This window comes from Haliotis cracherodii, unplaced genomic scaffold, assembly GCF_022045235.1.
Source record: "Haliotis cracherodii isolate W230 unplaced genomic scaffold, xgHalCrac1.p SCAF_14, whole genome shotgun sequence".
Taxonomy (NCBI): Eukaryota; Metazoa; Mollusca; class Gastropoda; order Lepetellida; family Haliotidae; genus Haliotis; species Haliotis cracherodii.
Genome location: NW_027266269.1, coordinates 29,559,678 through 29,579,120, shown reverse-complemented (window position 1 = coordinate 29,579,120; position 19,443 = coordinate 29,559,678). Strand labels below are relative to the sequence as shown.

Genomic DNA, 19,443 nt, shown 5'->3' with positions numbered 1-19,443 from the left:
CTTTTAACGTCTTTTTGTATGACGCGGCCCGGGATCGAACCCTGGACCTTCCGCTCTCCGGGCGGACGCTCTACCACAAGACCACGGAGGCGGTCTCAGGGCATTTGAAAATGTGATGGCTGCTACATATCCATGTGGGGAATCACACCTAGGTCTTCGACGTAATGAGTCGATATTTAAACCACAAGGCTACCCCACCGCTCCTATCAGACACAGGACACATTACCTGGAAGAGTTCAACAATGATGGACTTGTGCAGACGTTTGTGGTCTTGCCAGGCCAGCTCTGCTGCCCGGTTGTCTGGCAGATGGTCGTTCTCCTGCTCTCGTATCTTGGGTCGAACTTTCACCTAGGACAAACAATCATCTGTCTACACAACAAAGTGGCCAATATGTTAGTTCTGTCAGAGTCATTTATTTTATTGGTAACTATTAATTTTACTACATTTCTCATTCAGAGCCTGACTACTCATCTTGTTCAGTCCCTGTTAACAGTCCCTCTCCCTCATCCAGAAATTCGAACAATATACAACCCTACATCCAGTCCTTAAATATTGCTGAGATGCTAAACCCCTATGTTCTGCCCACTACTCATCTCGTAAAACCCCTACATTCAACCCCGCGACATCCCCTGTTAAACCCCTACGTTCAGCCCCGCGACATCCCCTGTTAAACCCCTTCGTTCAACACCGCGACATCACCTGTTAAACCCCTACATTCAACCCCACTACTTCCCCTGTTAAACCCCTACGTTCAACCCCGCTACTTCCCCTGTTAAACCCCTGCGTTCAGCCCCGCGACTTCCCCTGTTAAACCCCTGCGTTCAGCCCTGTTACTTCCCCTGTTAAACCCCTATTTTCAGCCCCCGCTACTTCCCCTGTTAAACCCCTACGTTCAGCCCCGCGACTTCCCCTATTAAACCCCTACATTCAGCCCCGCGACATCCCCTGTTAGGCCCCTACATTCAGCCCCGCGACTTCCCCTATTAAACCCCTACATTCAGCCCCGCGACTTCCCCTATTAAACCCCTACATTCAGCCCCGCGACATCCCCTGTTAGGCCCCTATGTTCAGCCCCACTACTTCCCCTGTTAAACCCCTATGTTCAGCCCCACTACTTCCCCTGTTAAACCCCTATGTTCAGCCCCACTACTTCCCCTGTTAAACCCCTATGTTCAGCCCCACTACTTCCCCTATTAAACCCCTACATTCAGCCCCGCGACTTCCCCTATTAAACCCCTACATTCAGCCCCGCGACATCCCCTGTTAGGCCCCTATGTTCAGCCCCACTACTTCCCCTGTTAAACCCCTACGCTCAGCCCCACTACTTCCCCTGTTAAACCCCTATGTTCAGCCCCACTACTTCCCCTGTTAAACCCCTACGTTCAGCCCCGCTACTTCCCCTGTTAAACCCCTATGTTCAGCCCCACTACTTCCCCTGTTAAACCCCTATGTTCAGCCCCACTACATCCCCTGTTAAACCCCTATGTTCAGCCCTGCTACTTCCCCTGTTAAACCCCTATTTTCAGCCCCGCGACTTCCCCTGTTTAACCCCTATGTTCAGCCTCGCGACATCCCCTGTTAAACCCCTATGTTCAGCCCTGCTACTTCCCCTGTTAAACCCCTATTTTCAGCCCCACTACTTCCCCTGTTAAACCCCTGCGTTCAGCCCCGCTACTTCCTCTGTTAAACCCCTATGTTCAGCCCCGCTACTTCCCCTGTTTAACCCCTATGTTCAGCCTCGCGACATCCCCTGTTAAACCCCTATGTTCAGCCCCACTACTTCCCCTGTTAAACCCCTACATTCAACCCTAGGTTCAGCCTCGCGACATCCCCTGATAAACCCCTATGTTCAGCCCCACTACTTCCCCTGTTAAACCCCTACATTCAACCCTAGGTTCAGCCTCGCGACATCCCCTGATAAACCCCTATGTTCAGCCCCACTACTTCCCCTGTTAAACCCCTACATTCAACCCTAGGTTCAGCCTCGCGACATCCCCTGATAAACCCCTACGTTCAGCCCCACTACTTCCCCTGTTAAACCCCTACGTTCAGCCCTACATTCAGCCCCGCTACTCTCCTCGTTCAGTCGCACGTTTAGCCCCACTACTCACCTCGTTAAGCCCTACGTTCACCCCGCTACTCACCTCGTTCAGACCCACGTTCAGCCCTACGTTCGGCCCTACGTTCACCCCGCTACTCACCTCGTTCAGACCCACGTTCAGCCCTACGTTCACCTGCTATTCACCTCGTTCAGACCCACGTTCAGCCCTACGTTCACCCCGCTACTCACCTCGTTCAGCCCTACGTTCACCCCACTACTCACCTCGTTCAGCCCCTCGTGGAGTCCGTCCAGGAGGAAGGTGAGGAACTCCTGCGAGTCCTGCTGCTGGTACCCGGCAAACATGGGGTTGTACTTCCCTACTGTGTTCTATAACAGAGGATGACAAGACAGAGCACAAATAGTTCCCTCTTCACTCTACAGAAATTCTGCAACAACGTACACCTGATGATTAAATACTTGATTCGAATAGGTCTGAATGACAAAACCATTCCCCTGACCAAAACAGTTAACTTGACAGCCACATCACCATGCTAGCATTAATAGCACTTTGTCTACGTTCAGTGTCCTACCTTCAGATCTCTGGGCGTGATGCATCTGTACTGGCCATTCCACAAGGCCTTCAGGACAATAGCATAGTCGTCCACCATCTCGCCATGCATGCCTTCAGAGCTCTCCCTGACAACACCAAGCAGGGCATTAGCCCCTTAATGCCGAGTGCCAGACAGGGTAACAACAAGTACCATCTTTTAACAGCTTTTGGTATGACGCGGTCGGGAATCGAACCCCGGACCTTCCACTCTCCGGGCGGACGCTCTACCACTAGACCACAGAGGCGGTCTTCCTCTGTTCAGACATAAATTGGTACCCAGTACTGTGTTAAGGGGGCAGTCGGGTAGCCTAGTGGTAAAGCGTTCGCTCGTCATGCTGAAGACCTGGGTTTGATTCCCGAAATGGGTACAATGTGTGAAGCCCATTTCTGGTGTTTTCAGCCGTGATATTGCTGGAATATTGCTAAAAGCAGCGTAAAACCATACTCACTCACTCACTGTGTAAAGGTAATGTGACTGGCAGCTTGGGTTGTATACACCCCAGGGAGTTGAGAATAGAATTCAAGTGCACACTGATACACTGACTGGAAGCATGTTTAGGGTTTGCATTTAGCACATCATAAATATACATTTTCTCATTATAATCATTATAATGGTATCAGTGGCATGTGAAATAATTAGATATGTGTCCCCAACCATGGTAACCTGTTTTACCTGTTGATGTCGTTCAGGTACATGTCGTTAAGGAAGTAGGCTACGAGTGGAGTACAGTTATTGAGGCACTGGATGGTGGAGTTCATGTAACACGTGTTGCCAAGGTTACGCAGACCGGTCAACGCGGGACCCTGTCAATCACAAGAACAATACATATGGTTAAAAAAAAATAATAGTCTTGGTTCTCAGGCACCACCCGATCATCATAAAATCTGCCGCACGTTTTGTTTATATTTCCATTTTCAAAAAATATAAAAATCCTAATACTAACACAATGCACAAAAAAATTGAAATAGAAACAAAAACGAAACGTGCAATGAACTTTATGATGATGTTGGCAGTGCCTGAGAACCAAGACTATTATTTTTTTTAGCCTATATTAGCATAATTAGGAGATAAAATTAATATTAATATGTTTTCTCAAACAAAGGATTTCAAACTATGTGCCCTTGGTAGACAAAATTGGAGAATGTGATAAATTGGGATTCCTTTAAAGTTCTTAATTTCTTCAGCGTTCCCGTTTACCGGTAATTACCAGTTTTTCACGGGTAAAACTAGGCTTGGACTGGTGATTCATGTGACTGCCAGTCCCTGTGGACCGGCAAATAAAGTACCTTGTCTGTTACCATCAGGTTTTCCCCTTCTCGCTTTTTAGTGCAAGGAAATGGCATTTTGGTTTGCTACATTAAATATTTGTTTGTGGAGACTTTGTCTCAAAATATTAAAAAAAAAGAAGAAAATTGTGACTGTACATCAAAACAAAGTTACTTCAGAGATGACGTCATTGCATTGAACATGTTGAAAGAATTAAAACCAGGTCATTTTCTTATGTTTATTTATTTGTTGAAAGTTGGGACTGACAAAAACTAGGGGGGACTGGTAATTTTTAGAGTTGCCAGTCCACAAGGACTGTCAGTTTCAAAAGCCAGCGAGAACACTCTTCCTAAATTGAAAGTTACTTCAATATCAAGCTTTGTATATAAATCATCCATGAATATCCAGTTATCATGTCTCCATTACAATGATAAGTACCCTGGACTCACTGTCACCAAAGTTTCATTTCAAATCATGTCACTATTCTTATACCTATTATCGGCAAAGTGAGTGAGTGAGTGAGTGAGTGAGTGAGTTGAGCCGCTTTTAACAGTATTCCAGTTATATCACGGCTTGTCAGCTTAATGTGGGAGGAAAGCTTGAAGTGATGCAGGTCTCAGACGTTAACCACTTCGGTGAAATCCACGAGCACGGGTATGGTGCTGACAAACCTAGAAACATAATTGGGGCGAACCGGGATTCGAACCCACAATCATAGGTTTCTGGCGTGCCCAAGGGACGCAACTCTGCACAGCTCATCACGCCAAAGACTGGATTCAATTCCAAAAGGGGTACAATGGGTGAAGCCCATTTCTGGTGTCCCCCGGTGATATTGCTGGTATACTGCTCAAAGTGGCGTAAAACCCACAGCGGTAGAAACTAACATTTTCAGTCCACTAGACTTTATAATGATAACCTATAACAAAACCCTTTAGAATGGCAAATCGCAACTAGTCCTTATGACACCTTAACTATTGGGTAGTTTGCCAAGGACTACAGGACTGGTGCCAATTTCTAACGCTGACCCAACTAACTCACTCACTTACAACATATCGGCAATCAAGGACAGAATATCTTTCATTCGTGAAATCTATAGCTTCTTGCCAAGGACTTAAGAAGGGCAAATTGCCATTAGTCCTTCTGACACCTAAACTATTGGGAAATTTGCCAAAGACTACAGGACTAGTGCAAATTTCGGCAAAACTTATCGGCAAGGAAGGACAGAATTTCTTTCGCCCGTGAAATCTACCGCTTCTTGTAACGTCATGTCTCAAAATGAAGCTATGGGAAAGAATTGGTCAAGATCATTTACACATTATGGGATGGAGACATACTACATCGACTAATGGATGATGTCTGTCATCTGTGTGATTCTTAAACACAGTGTAACTTACCACACTACCGTAGACGGGGTTGAGGTCTCGCCTCTTCACCACATACTGCCTCTGGACCGGCTTACTGACTGGAGGCTCAAATCTAAACATCGAAACATTGACTGAGTGGAGTTAAAAGAACATTGGAGCATGGACATAGAGGTTGGTTGCTTGGTTGTTTTAAGCCGCACTCAGCAATATTCCAGCTATGTGATGGCGGTCTGTAAATAATCGAGTCTGGACCAGACAATCCAGTGATTGATATGACCATCGATCCACGCAATTGGGATCGATGACATGCATCAACCAAGTCAGCGAGCCAGACCGTCCAATCCAGTTAGTCGCCTATTCTACCCCGGAATCTTCACGGGTCCATGGATATAAAGGAAACTATTTCAGTTAGTCTCACTGTTTCAAGCATTTTATTTTTTTTGTGAAGAGCCCATAGCATTGTCACAAATAATGGGATTCAAATCATAGCTTCCTGGTACGCCTAAGGGATGCTACTCTGCACAGCAATGTACCTTTGACTACCATCTGGGCCCCCAGCATCAGACACATGTCTGTCTGAAGCACCCTTTCTCATGTGTCAACATTTCTTTAATTACTTAAGTTTGATGTCGTCCTCCAGCTTTACCAAGGCTTAATAAAATAAAAGAATTGGTTCTCAGGCAATGGCTTTTGAAATACAGTGCAGGCCGACAGTGTTTTTTTCTTCTTTTTTGTTCTTAAAGCAAGTTTGTAACCAAATTTGGTTTACAATAATTTTGACGAAATCATGTTGTTCTTAAGTATTGTAGCATTTCAGTGCCAGGGTCGTGTGTTGGAGAAGCATAATATTTAAAAAAAAAAAAAAAAAAATTTTTTTGGGGGGGGGGGGGGGGCGGTGTGTGTGAATGGAAATATAAACAAAACTTGAGGTCAACTTTATGATGATGTGGGGGATCCCTGAGAACCAAGATAATTATTTATTTTCAGCGCTAAGTTTTACCTCTGTAGGGGTTTGCTGGCACGGTCAATATTGGGCATATGGAACGGCTTGTCTCCTTCTTCAACTAGCTGTTTCATGATGTCAGGAGATGAGAAGGATCGACTCAGGCCTCTGGACGACTGGGCAGGCTCCTCTTTCAGCTTGGTGGTGAACGTACCTGCAAAATGGAGGCCTTTACTGGAGGTGGAATGATACGTGGGGGCGCGATAAGGTACATCCGATACCATGGGTGTGATACAATTGGTAGTCTGGACCAGACAATCTAGTGATTGACATCATGAGCATCGATCCACGCAATTGGGATACAATGACATGCATCAACCAAGTCAGCAAGCGTGACCACCTGATCACGTTAGTCGCCTCTAATTGACAAGCATGGTCGCCTTTTACACCAAGCATGGGTTGCTGAAGACCTAATCTACCCCGAATCTTCACAGTCCTCAGGTTGGGATGCAATACTACATCATTGTACCATTACTCCCATAGTGCTTAATTGAAGTTGGTTGGTTTGTTGTTTTACGCCGCACTCAGCAATATTCCAGCTATATGACGGCGGTCTGTGTAAATAATGGAGTCTGGACCAGACAATCCAGTGATTAATATCATGAGCATCGGTCCATGCAAATGGGATTGATGACATGCATCAACCAAGTCGGCCAGCCTGACCACACGATCCTGTTAGGCGCTTCTTATGACACAGCTTAGAGCTTAATTTGGGAGGAAAGCCCTAGGTGACGCAGGACCTAGTCGTTTACCACTTTGGTGAAAACCATGAGCATGGGTCTGGTGCTCATGATAAAGGCGAGACTGGGAATGGAACCTAGAAAACAGGATCCCCGCTTGCCTAAGGGAAGCAACTCTACATTGGGAAGTGTGGCATTATAAGAGTGAGTGAGTGAGTTGGGTTTAACGCCACTTTTAACAGTATTCCAGTTATATCACGGCGTGTCAGCTTCATGTGGGAGGAAAGCCCGAAATGATGCAGGTCTTAGACGTTTACCACTTCGGTGAAACCCACGAGCACGGGTATGGTGCTGACAAACCTAGAAACATAATCGGGATTCGAACCCACAATCATAGGTTTCTGGCGTGCCCAAGGGGCGCAACTCTGCCCAGCGAATCGCGGCGCCTTAGACGACTGTTCCACCCGTGCCCCCGGCACTATAAGAGCACAAGCCTCTTGGACCACTTGGGCCACTTGGGCCACTTGTAATGTGACTGACCACGTACCTGCTGTAGCAGCTGGCTGAGCGTTGACGGGTGGCTCCCACTGCGTTGTGCCGATGTTGTGGTTGATGTAGAAGTATCTGTTGGTGCTTTTGTCCAGCCTTTTCTCCCACCCCACGGGCAGGTTGTTGGACGGAACCTGCTTCCACTGGGGCTTCGGCTCTACAACAGTCACAACACGACAACAGTCACAACATTGTATACTCCCTAGGGAGTATCAGCCAGCCTCTGCGCAGATCTAGATAAATCCCTATATTTTTACTGACATTTACTGCGGACTTCGGGCCGAATCACAGCCTCTGAGGAGATCTAGATAAATCCCTGTGTTTTTACTGACATTTGCTGCGGACTTGGGGCCGAATCACAGCCTCTGAGCAGAACTAGATAAATCCCTGTGTTTTTACAGACATTTTCTGCGGACTTGGGGCCGAATCACAGCCTCTGAGCAGAACTAGATAAATCCCTGTATTTTTACAGACATTTGCTGCGGACTTGGGGCCGAATCACAGCCTCTGAGCAGAACTAGATAAATCCCTGTGTTTTTACTGACATTTGCTGCGGACTTGGGGCCGAATCACAGCCTCTGAGGAGATCTAGATAAATCCCTGTGTTTTTACAGACATTTGCTGCGGACTTGGGGCCGAATCACAGCCTCTGAGCAGAACTAGATAAATCCCTGTGTTTTTACAGACATTTGCTGCGGACTTGGGGCCGAATCACAGCCTCTGAGCAGAACTTAATAAATCCCTGTGTTTATACTGACATTTGCTGCGGACTTGGGGCCGAATCACAGTGTCTGAGGTCTAGATAAATCCCTGTATTTTTACTGACATTTACCGGGGACATGGGGCCGAGTATCAGCTTCTGAGCAGGTCTAGATAAAACCATGTTTAAGCTGCTCTCAGCAATATTCCAGCTGTATGACGGTGGCCTGTAAATAATTGAATCTGGACCAGACAAACCAGTGATTGATGTTATGTACAAGCTGTTCGGGTAAGATGACATGCAACCAAGTCACTGAGTCTGACCACCCGATCCATCGAGTACCCTCCTACTACAAGTATGGGTTGCTGGGAATTAATAGTGAGTGAGTGAGTATGGTTTTACGCCGCTTTTAGCAATATTCCAGCAATATCACGGCGGGGGACACCAGAAATGGGCTTCACACATTGTACCCATGTCGGGAATCGAACCCGGGTCTTCAACGTGACGAGCGAATGCTTTAACCACTAGGCTACCGGACCGCCCCCTTGGAATTAATAAAACCCATTATCTCCCAGGATACATAATAAAGTCTATAATATCTAATGTTTGTTCAGTACTTAATGAAAAATAGTACCCAAAAAGTTTTGACCCACATTCAACCACACATTTTTACCATTGACTTTCTTCATTTTCTCCTCTGCTATCCTTCGAGCTTCTTCAGCCCGAGCCTTCTCCGCGGCAGCCATTTTCTGATCCTTTTCAGCCTTGGCTCTCTCTGCCTCCTCGTGTTTCAGCCGCTCTGCCAATTCCTCGTCGGCTTTCATCTTCTCCTCACGCTCTCGCTGCTCCTTCAGCTTCTGAGGACACACAGACAGATATATTCACAACCAAAACTCCATCTCCCAAACGTTTTGCTTCCATAGAGTGAGTGAGTTGAAAGTTTACATTGCATCAACAATAATGCATCTATATCGCGTTGAAAACGAGTTTATTATTATTAAATACCAGTCAACAAAGGACAGCAACACAGGATGGTAAATGTCTAGTTTAAGTATAAACCAAACCAGACCAAAATTAAAACAAATAATTATTCAGTAATGATGGTAAGTTTGGTAGAGTAAGGTAAGGTGAAATTGGGTTTAACATCGCGTCCAAGATTATTGCACTTATATAGCGACGTGCATGCACGTGTGTGTGTGTGGCTGCTTGTACTAGTCCGGACTGATGCCGATTTATAGTGCTAGCTCACTGAGATACCATGCCGCAGTTTAACATGAATACTCCACTCAGACAAAGTATACTGACTCCGAGCCGACCAGTCCTTGTTTTAGCCCCTTGTTTTAATGTCGAGCGCCAGACTGGGTAACAACAAGTACCATCTTTTAACGTCTTTTGGGATGATGCGGCCGGGGATCGAACCCCGGACCTTCCGCTCTCCGGGCGGACGCTCTACCACAAGACCACGGAAGCGGCTTGGTAGAGTAAAATAAAGCCAGGCTATAGACTAAGTTGTTTGAGGGGTGACAAAGTACACACAGTTTATGGACAACAGCTTCTTTATTTTGGTATACCCTTATTACTTTGTCAAGCCTTTACAAGTTGTTATCCATAAATTTAGGCTTTAGACTGACAGACCACCAGCACCCAAAGCTAGACCACCTAGCAGGGGGCTTACAGTGCTTTTGCTTCCTGCAGGATTCCCCAGCAGGACTTATGGTTGGTTTGTTGTTTAACGCCGCACTCAGCAATATTCCAGCTATATGACGGCGGTCTGTAAATAATCAAGTCTGGACTAGACAATCCAGCGATTGATATAACGAACATCGATCCTCGCAATTGGGATACGATGACATGCTTCAAACCAAGTCAGCGAGCCTGACCACCCTATCCCGTTAGTCGCCTCTTTCAACAAGATTCGCCTTTTAAAGCAAGCATTGGTTGCTGGAGACCTTTTCTACCCCGGATCTTCACAGGTCAGCAGGATTTATGCCATCACTTTGTAGTGGTGCCAACACTTTGTAGTTGTATGATACCCGTGAAAATTCCAGGGTAGAATAGGTCTTCAGCAACCCATGCTTGCCGTAAAAGGTGACTATGCTTGTTGTAAAAGGCGACTAACAGGATCGAGTGGTGAGGCTCGCTGACTTGGTTGATGCATGTCATCGATCCCAATTGCGTGTATTGATGCTCATGATGTAAATCACTGGATTGTCTGGTCCAGACTCGATTATTTACAGACCGCCGTCACATAGCTGGAATATTGCTGAGTGCGGCGTAAACAACCAACCAACCATGTAGTTGTATGAATGCTAGCCAATTGTAAAAATCAAAAGGCAGTCACAACATTGAAACAATCTGACATTAAATATTTCCATTTGGAGGGGCATTCCTATTTGTGAGGGAAAAGCACCGAAATGACCTCTGCCATGTCCTCTCACCTGCTCTTGTTCTTGTTTCTCCCTCTTCAGCTGTTGTATTTTCATCTCTTCTCTCTTCTTCTTCTCCTCTTCTTTCTTCTCTCTCTCTGCCTCTTGTCTCTCCTCCTCAGCTCTCTTGGCAGCGGCGGCGGCAGCGTCCTGTCTGCGCTGCTCCTCCTCTTGTCTGGCAGCTTCCGCAGCCTCGCGCAGGATGTTGTCCTTCACCTTCACAAACAAGTGAGTGAGCGAGTGAGTGAGTGGGTGGATGGGTGTGTGAGTGAGTGAGTGAGGGTGTGTGAGTGAGTGAGTAAGTGAGTGGATGAGTGAGTTGGGAGGGAGGGGGGAGTGTGAGTGAGTGAGCGAGTGAGTGAGTGAGTGGGTGGTTGGGTGGATGAGTGAGTGAGTTGGGAGGGAGGGGGGAGAGTGAGTGAGTGAGTGAGTGAGTGATTGAGTGAGTGAGTGTGTGAGTGGGTGGGTGGATGAGTGAGTGAGTGAGTGAGTGAGTGAGTGAGTGAGGGTGTGTGGGTGTGTGAGTGAGGGTGTGTGGGTGTGTGAGTGAGTGAGTAAGTGAGTGGATGAGTGAGTGAGTTGGGAGGGAGGGGGGAGTGTGAGTGAGTGAGTGAGTGAGTGGGTGGATGAGTGAGTGAGTTGGGAGGGGGAGGGGGAGTGAGTGAGTGAGTGAGGGTGTGTGGGTGTGTGAGTGAGTGAGTGAGTGAGTGAGGGTGTGTGGGTGTGTGAGTGAGTGAGTAAGTGAGTGGATGAGTGAGTTGGGAGGGAGGGGGGAGTGTGAGTGAGTGAGTGAGTGAGTGAGTGGGTGGATGAGTGTGTGGGTGGATGAGTGAGTGACAGTGAGTGAGTGAGTGAGTGAGTGACAGTGAGTGAGTGAGTGAGTGAGTGAGTTGGGAGGGAGGGGGGAGAGTGAGTGAGTGAGTTGGGAGGGAGGGGGGGGAGAGTGAGTGAGTGAGTTGGGGAGAGTGAGTGAGTTGGGAAGGAGGGGGGGAGAGTGAGTGAGCGAGTTGGGAGGGAGGGGGGGAGAGTGAGTGAGAGATGGTTGGTTGGTTGGTTGTTTTTTGCCGCACTCAGCAATATTCTAGCTATATGACTGCGGTCTGTTAATTATCGAGCCTGGACCAGACAATACAGTGATTGATATCTGGAGCATTGTGGAGAGTTTGAGGGAGGGGGGAAGGGAGTACTAATTGGGGACACCATGAATGAATAAGCTTGGAATTGTAACATACTCAATCAAATAATGTAAAACAAAGCATTAAAGATTATTTCTCTATAATGGTCCAGTTATCAGTGAAATACAAGTTACCTTAAAAAGCCATAACATACGTTACAACTATATTACGTCAAACAAGTATGGGAACACCCAATATTTCCATCATATCTCAAATACAACCAGACCACACTAGGGAATATCAGATACTGTGGCATGTAATGGACCAGACACCAGTCAAGGAATCAAATAATACCAGTATGTTGAATAGAAAGAACCATTTATTGCGCATGGACGGTTTTGTTTGGATGGACCTGTGAAGATTCCGGGGTAGAATAGGTCTTCAGCAACCCATGCTTGCCGTAAAAGGCGTCTATGCTTGTCGTAAGAGGCAACTAACGGGATTGGGTGGTCAGGCTCGCTGACTTGATTGATGCAATTGCGTGGATCGATGCTCATGAGGTCAATCACTGGATAGTCTGGTCCAGCCTCGATTATTTATACAGACCACCGTCATATAGCTGGAATACTGCTGAGTGCGGCGTTAAACAACACACCAACCTACCAGTTTTGTTTGGATGGGCGACAACATTGTGTGACAATGTACACGTTTCAATTTCGGGACCATTTCCACATGTTTTCTGTCAATTTGACTGTCGCCAAAATGCAACTAATTTGGGCTCCCACAGGGTTCCAACTGCATATCTGCCAACCTTACCTCAGGGTAGGATTTCATTCTGTTTTACCACCTGCACCAGGTGCAACCAAGTGAATTAATCAGGCTGCATCACCAAAATATTAGATGCACCATTTTATCATAAATTGAAACACTGTATTTTCAGTTATTTTGAATATTTAATAAATTCAAAGAGAAAATAAACTTGAGGATGTGCTCCAGTATTTTATTTTGAGGGAATCTGTTTGGCTCTTCACATGTTGATATCCAGCAGGGATGTGAGCAGGTCCCGCAAAAATCCCTGACGGTTGTCCGGTTTTCGATCATATTTTGCGGAGTGTTTTTAAAATCTTTGATTATATTTTTACGCGGAAGAAAAGTTTTTCCCGAGGACTACTGTTTTAAAAAACGAGATTTTCCGCGGAGATTTCACATCATGATATCCAGTAAACAACCTCAAACAGAAGTTTCAAAGTGTCTGTTTGTTGTGATTGTAACCTCATGAGTGTTCTAACCATGTCGTTGTGAATTTAACTGTGCCAATGACACTCTAATACAAGGAATTTTGAAGCTTCAGCTTTTGCTCACATCAAATATCCAATAGATATAGAGAATCTCACCCGAGTGTCTTTTGATATGAAATATATCAACACAAGTTGATAAAAGTGGAAAAATTCCGAGGTTTGCCGAGGATTTTTGCCACTTTTATCAACGAGTGTTAATATATTTGATATCAAAAGACACTCGGGTGAGATTTTATTTATCATCCAACATCATTCTTTCAACTTTTTCAATTTGTAGACAGTAATTAGCAGTGTCTTCAGTGTAGAATGTACTGCAAACAGCTTCAGCAGCAGAGCCATTAGTGATGTCATTTGATTGTGACGTCATGGTAACGAGTGATATCACAATGGTCTGCAAAGCATTGTGATGTAATTTCATTGCAGCGATATCTACAGTGTAGATATCGCTTGATCTCATTCAAGCGATATCTCCTGTGGGAGCCAGTTTTGGATGATAAATTCCCTCAAGCTACCCAGACAACATGTAAACACCATACAATCACGAAACTGAGCAAAGGGAGACAACTGCAGAATGTATGGCAGCTCATGTGATGTGATAAGCATAAGGGGAAGGCAGTCCACCAATGACCCCTGTTTTACATAAATGTCTGTATACAAATGAAACTGTTACCATGGTAACACCTACCTCCTGATCTTTGGCTCGTTTGTCGTCTTCCTTCTTGCGTCGTTCTCGTCGGAGTCTCTCCACATCGTCCTGGCGACGTTTCTTGTCTTCTTCCAGTTTCCGCACCTGCTCCAGCTCTGCCAATCTACAAAACAACATCTGAGGATAAAGAATCTGAGACTCCTCACATCTTCTTTTTTCATCTACCACATCTACTTTGTCTACTGAACACAACTTTACATCCCAAGCATTTGAAGCGTCCGCCCGGAGAGCGGAAGGTCCGGGGTTCGATCCCCGGCCGCGTCATACAAAAGGACCTTAAAAGATTGTACTTATTGTTACCCTGTCTGGCGCTCAGCATTAAGGGGCTAAAACAAGGACTGGTCAGCTCGGAGTCAGTATACTGTGTAAGAGTGGGGTATTCATGTTAAACTGCGGCATGGTATCTCAGTGAGCTAGGACTATAAATCGGCATCAGTCCGGACTAGTACAAGCAGCCACACAAACACACACACGTACATGCACGTCGCTATATAAGTGCAATAATCTTGGACGCGACGTTAAACCCAATTTCACCTCACCTCACCAAACATTTGAAAAGACGTCTGGCATAATGACCTTGATGGCAAGGTGAAATTGGTCTTATAACTGTACCATATTTCGCCACCCCCCTCGCCTGGGTATAGCAAAATCGATACCTGTTACCTCTGCAACGTTCCACATTCACCACGAGACATCTGCATTTCCATGCCCCCCATCATCATAAAGTCTGCCTCACGTTTCATTTTTACGTCCATTTTAAAAAAAAATAAAAAAATCCTGATATCCGAAAACAAAGCCTAATATACACTGATAAATGACCAGTCCCAACATAATGTTAAAAAAATGGTTATAAAAGTCCAGTTTCCATTCTTGCCGAACTAGGCTGGAATTATGGAGTTATATTTTAGCTGGGCTAATGAGTCTATGCATAGTCCAATCAAAATCACGTAACGAAATCAACATCTGGTTCGTAAACTGTGTGCAGACTTCATCCGATTGCAGAATTTGCAAAGCATGTGTACCGACAACTTAGCATCCACTGATATTTTCCAAATCTTTTCATGTTTTTAATCAAGGTGCTCACATGATTTGAGGTACTTGGCGAAGTAAGACCCGTTTTATTACAAAATTGATCTTGATTATTGATCAGATCGTCTACACTGGGCGACACCATTTTATTTGAAGCAAATGTAAGTGATATGGAAGGTGGAATCTGATTGGTCAATAGGAGGGACATAGAAGGGACACAACTCATAATAGTGAGTGAGTGACTTAAATTTTACATCGCATCAGCAATATTTCAGCCATATAGCGATACAACTCATAATAGCCACTAGTGGTTCTACGATCGATCTGCAAATACCAGTTGAGTTCGGCAAGGGTGGAAACGACTTTTACAGACAGTTAACTCACTTGCCTTAGGAAGATGCTCAGAACCATGATTACAAAAGTTGATGTGATTAAAATCTAGCCTACCTCTTCCTCTCCTCTTCCTCCTTCAATTTATTCTCTCCATCCTGCTTGATCTGCTCCTTCTTCATCTCCTCCTGCAGGTTCCTCTTCAGCCGCATCAGCTCCACCACGTCCTTCTCCTCCTTTCTCCGCAACGTCTCCAGCTGCCGCAACTTCTCCTCCTCTTCCTCCAACTTCGCCGTCCGCGCCTTGTGCTCTGCCACCATCCGCTTCCGCTCCGATTTGAAGTCGTGCAGTTCCTCCTCCTTCTTCCTCTTGATGGCTGTCACCTCCACAAGCTCCGTGTCGACATCGCTGTTCTCGATCTTGGCTTTCACGTCCACTGACGCAACACTTGCATCGGTTCTTGAGCTACTTCTTGCAATGTTTTTAGCAACCATTTGCCCAACATTGGGATAAAGTGAATTTGAAATGATCTTAAAACCATCAAGTTTATCCCCCTGTGGGTCAGTGTTTGTGTTTTTGAGATTGTTCGTAATTTTGGATTCCGAGGTCTTGTTATTTAGGGGCGTGTCGTTGACAGATCTTGTGACCGGTTTGGGTTTAAGTGAGCGATCTACAGAAGGCAGTCCAGGCTGTGACGTCGCATTGGCTGCTTGAGGTGGGATAGAGGCTCCTGATTGGTTGTTCAGTGGTTGTTTTTCATTGGAGGGTTCATCAAAGTCAGGGTAATCAAAATCCACTGAAAAATAAAACTATCTTAAATGATTGACATTGATGATATAGAGATTAATAGCTATAAAGTGTTGCTGTATTGTAAAGATCACATGCATTATTATGCAATGATTTGTTTTATTTTCTGTCAGTATTATTCAGTCCAATTTGTAACAAACTTGAGCTTTGAGAACTGGTTCAGAATCATGGCCCTTAAATATTACTCGTCAGTGAGGACAACCATTCTTGGATTTACTTGTCCTCAATTTAGTCACAGGCTAGGAGGTGAGGTGAGGTGAAATTGGGTTTAACGTCGCCTCCAAGATTATTGCACTTATATAGCAACGTGCATGTATGTGTGTGTGTTTGTGTGGCTACTTGTACTAGTCCGGACTGAGTGAGTGTTATGGTTTTACGCCGCTTTTAGCAATATTCCAGCAACTTCACGGCAGGGGACACCAGAAATAGGCTTCACACATTGTACCCATGTCAGGAATCGAACCCGGGTCTTCGGCGTGACGAGCGAATGCTTTAACCACTATGGCTACCCAACCGCCCTAGTCCGGACTGATGACGATTTATAGTGCTAGCTCACTGAGATATCATGCCGCAGTTTAACATGAATACCCCACTCAGACACTGTATACTGACTACGAGCCGACCAGTCCTTGTTTTAGCCCCCTTATGCTGAGCGTCAGACAGGGTAACAACAAGTACCATCTTTTAACATCTTTTGGTATGACGCGGCCGGGGATCGAACCTCGGACCTTCCGCTCTCCGGGCGGACGCTCAACCTTTAGACCTCGGAGGCGGTCCACAGGCTAGGAGAATGGTGTGAGTGAGTGAGTTTGTTTTTACGCCGCTTTTAGCAATATTCCAGCAATATCACGGCGGGGGACACTAGAAATGGGCTTCACACATTGTGCCCATGTCAGGAATTGAACCCGGGTCTTCGGCGTGACAAGCGAACACTTTAACCACTAGGCTACAAACCAGTAGTAATACTTACACTTCTTAGCCTGACATTGATGAAGAATCATTACAAAACTCAACCTTGGCAAATGAAACACTGATTTATGACCAGGAAGGTAACCATGGTAACTGGCATCTCGGGCTCGCAGAATAGCGTGGCTAACATTGATAAAGAGTTATCACAAAAGGTTTGTCATGTTGGTTAATGAAACACTGACTTAAGACCAGGAGGGTAACCATGGTAACTGGCATCTCGGGCTCGCAGAATAGTGTGACTATTATAGATAAGGAGTCATCATAAAAGTGGGTCACGTTGGCTAAGGAAACACTAATTTATGGCCAGGAAGGTAACCATGGCAACTAGCGGACTAGCGTGTCTGTCGGAGGTTGTTGTGTAAAACAAAAGAGCAGGAACCCTCCAGCTTGTGCAGCTGACACGTACACGCTGATGATGTGATGAAGTCCTCGGGGCGGGCGGGGCACAGGATGTGGGGGTTGGTGGTGACGGTGGGGTAGTACAGCAGCCACTGCTCATAGCCTCCCTCCAGCACCAGGGGCTCGCTCTTCAGGATCACTGTGGCGTCGTACTGTAGACAGAACACCTATATTTATTACCTGCCTGTGTAGAGATCACCATTTACTAAACTTACAGCTGTGTGAGACTTTGTCCGTGAAGAGTGATTGATTGTTTGTTTGTTGTTTAACGCCAAACTCAGCAATAATTCAACTATAAGACTGCAGTCTGTAAATAATCGAGTCTGGACCAGACACTCCAGTGATTGATATCATGAGCATCGATCCACAAATCAACCAAGTCAGCGAGCCTGACAACCCGATCTCGTTAGTCCCCTCTTACAACAAGCACAGTCACCTTTTACGGCATGCATGGGTTGCTGATGACGTATTCTACTCTGGATCTTCACATGCCTGAGATCACCATTTAATTTACATACAGCCGTGTTACACAATGTGTAATACCAAAGCGTGTGCTTATGTACTGTGGGAATAAGGTTCACGAACAAATATCGTAAGCTCTCAACATCCCTTGGCTCATTAAAAGACATTGCAAGTGGAGATGATAGATGACTGAGAGGAACTTATGCACACTCGATGACCTTGATGACCCCAGCAACCCTGTTGCAAGGCTGACGTCACATTGCATTGTTTTGCCGGTGGATCTTGCAACAAAATTACAGCAAAATATTTACCATGTACCTATTTCGCTGGAATATCAATGAGTGGATCTGATGGTCTCCTAGTTGAGGACTGTCTAGCTACTCCAACCTACCTTGAATAAGGCATCCTTCAGTGTCCTCAGAGTGGATCCAATAGTGACCTGTTGTGAGGTAGATCGCCAGTCTAGCAGAATAACATGATCGACTTGACCGCGCTGTTTCCATAGCGACCTGGAAGCTTCTGGCAATGCGTTACTGATGTAGTTGACAGTTGTTCTGTTGAAAGATGAGTGAGGTTAGTTCAGGACTCATTCCCATTTAGCGACAGATGTCTGTATTACTAGTAAGCTGGAATACCATGATTTGAAAAAGGAATGAATACACATATGAAATTTGAATGCACACTGACTCTTTCATGAAATACCCAGAGGGAACCATTGAATGACGGCATACGCCGACATCATCCACTGAAAAAGCAATCTAGATGATTGGTTGGTTGGTTGTTTTATGCCGAACTGAGCAATATTCCAGCTATATGATGGCGGTTTGTAAATAATAGAGTCTGGACCAGACAATCCAGTAAATGATATTGTTTCCTAAGAAAGTAAGATCGAAAAGCGGTGTTGGATCGCCAAGGTGTGTCAGTTTCCTAAGAAAGTAAGATCGAAAAGCGGTGTTTGATCGCCAAGGTGTGTCAGTTTCCTAAGAAAGTAGGATCGAAAAGCGGTGTTGGATCACCAAGGCGTGTCAGTTTCCTAAGAAAGTAAGATCGAAAAGCGGTGTTTGATCGCCAAGGTGTGTCAGTTTCCTAAGAAAGTAAGATCGAAAAGCGGTGTTTGATCGCCAAGGCGTGTCAGTTTCCTAAGAAAGTAAGATCGAAAAGCGGTGTTTGATCGCCAAGGTGCGTCAGTTTCCTAAGAAAGTAAGATCGAAAAGCGGTGTTTGATCGCCAAGGTGCGTCAGTTTCCTAAGAAAGTAAGATCGAAAAGCGGTGTTTGATCGCCAAGGTGCGTCAGTTTCCTAAGAAAGTAGGATCGAAAAGCGGTGTTGGATTGCCAAGGTGAGTCAGTTTCCTAAGAAAGTAGGATCGAAAAGCGGTGTTGGATCGCCAAGGTGCGTCAGTTCCGAAATGGGGGCGAGTACATTTGAGGGTGAGCCACAGTAATGGTATAGTGAGACAGCGGTAGCGCTATAGTGGGGTAACTAAACTGTTGGTAGTGGGTGAAGCTGCGCCCGATAAAATACCGGATCCCCAAGGTGTGTCAGTTCTGAAACGGGGGCGAGTACATTTGAGGGTGCGCCACACTAATGGTATAGTGAGACAGCGGTAGCGCTATAGCGTGGTAACTGAACTGTTGGTAGTGGGTGAAGCTGCGCCCGATAAAATACCGGATCCCCAAGGTGTGTCA

The 19,443-nt window shown here is 45.7% G+C and overlaps 1 protein-coding gene across 1 annotated transcript in view; it reads right to left on the bottom strand.

The window, feature by feature from the left end:
• The window catches only part of LOC139461171 (ubiquitin carboxyl-terminal hydrolase 8-like), a 45,092-nt gene that overhangs the window by 15,190 nt on the left and 10,459 nt on the right, over nt 1-19,443 (bottom strand). The window contains exons 7-19 of the mRNA XM_071242750.1: nt 18,148-18,310; nt 17,302-17,446; nt 15,237-15,915; nt 13,740-13,863; nt 10,654-10,857; nt 8,889-9,072; nt 7,514-7,672; nt 6,284-6,440; nt 5,314-5,395; nt 3,326-3,456; nt 2,633-2,738; nt 2,325-2,429; nt 227-349 (exon numbers count right to left, since the gene is read on the bottom strand). Of these exons, the coding sequence (XP_071098851.1) occupies nt 227-349; nt 2,325-2,429; nt 2,633-2,738; nt 3,326-3,456; nt 5,314-5,395; nt 6,284-6,440; nt 7,514-7,672; nt 8,889-9,072; nt 10,654-10,857; nt 13,740-13,863; nt 15,237-15,915; nt 17,302-17,446; nt 18,148-18,310 (2,362 nt within the window). The remainder of the gene's footprint in view (nt 1-226; nt 350-2,324; nt 2,430-2,632; nt 2,739-3,325; nt 3,457-5,313; nt 5,396-6,283; nt 6,441-7,513; nt 7,673-8,888; nt 9,073-10,653; nt 10,858-13,739; nt 13,864-15,236; nt 15,916-17,301; nt 17,447-18,147; nt 18,311-19,443) is intronic.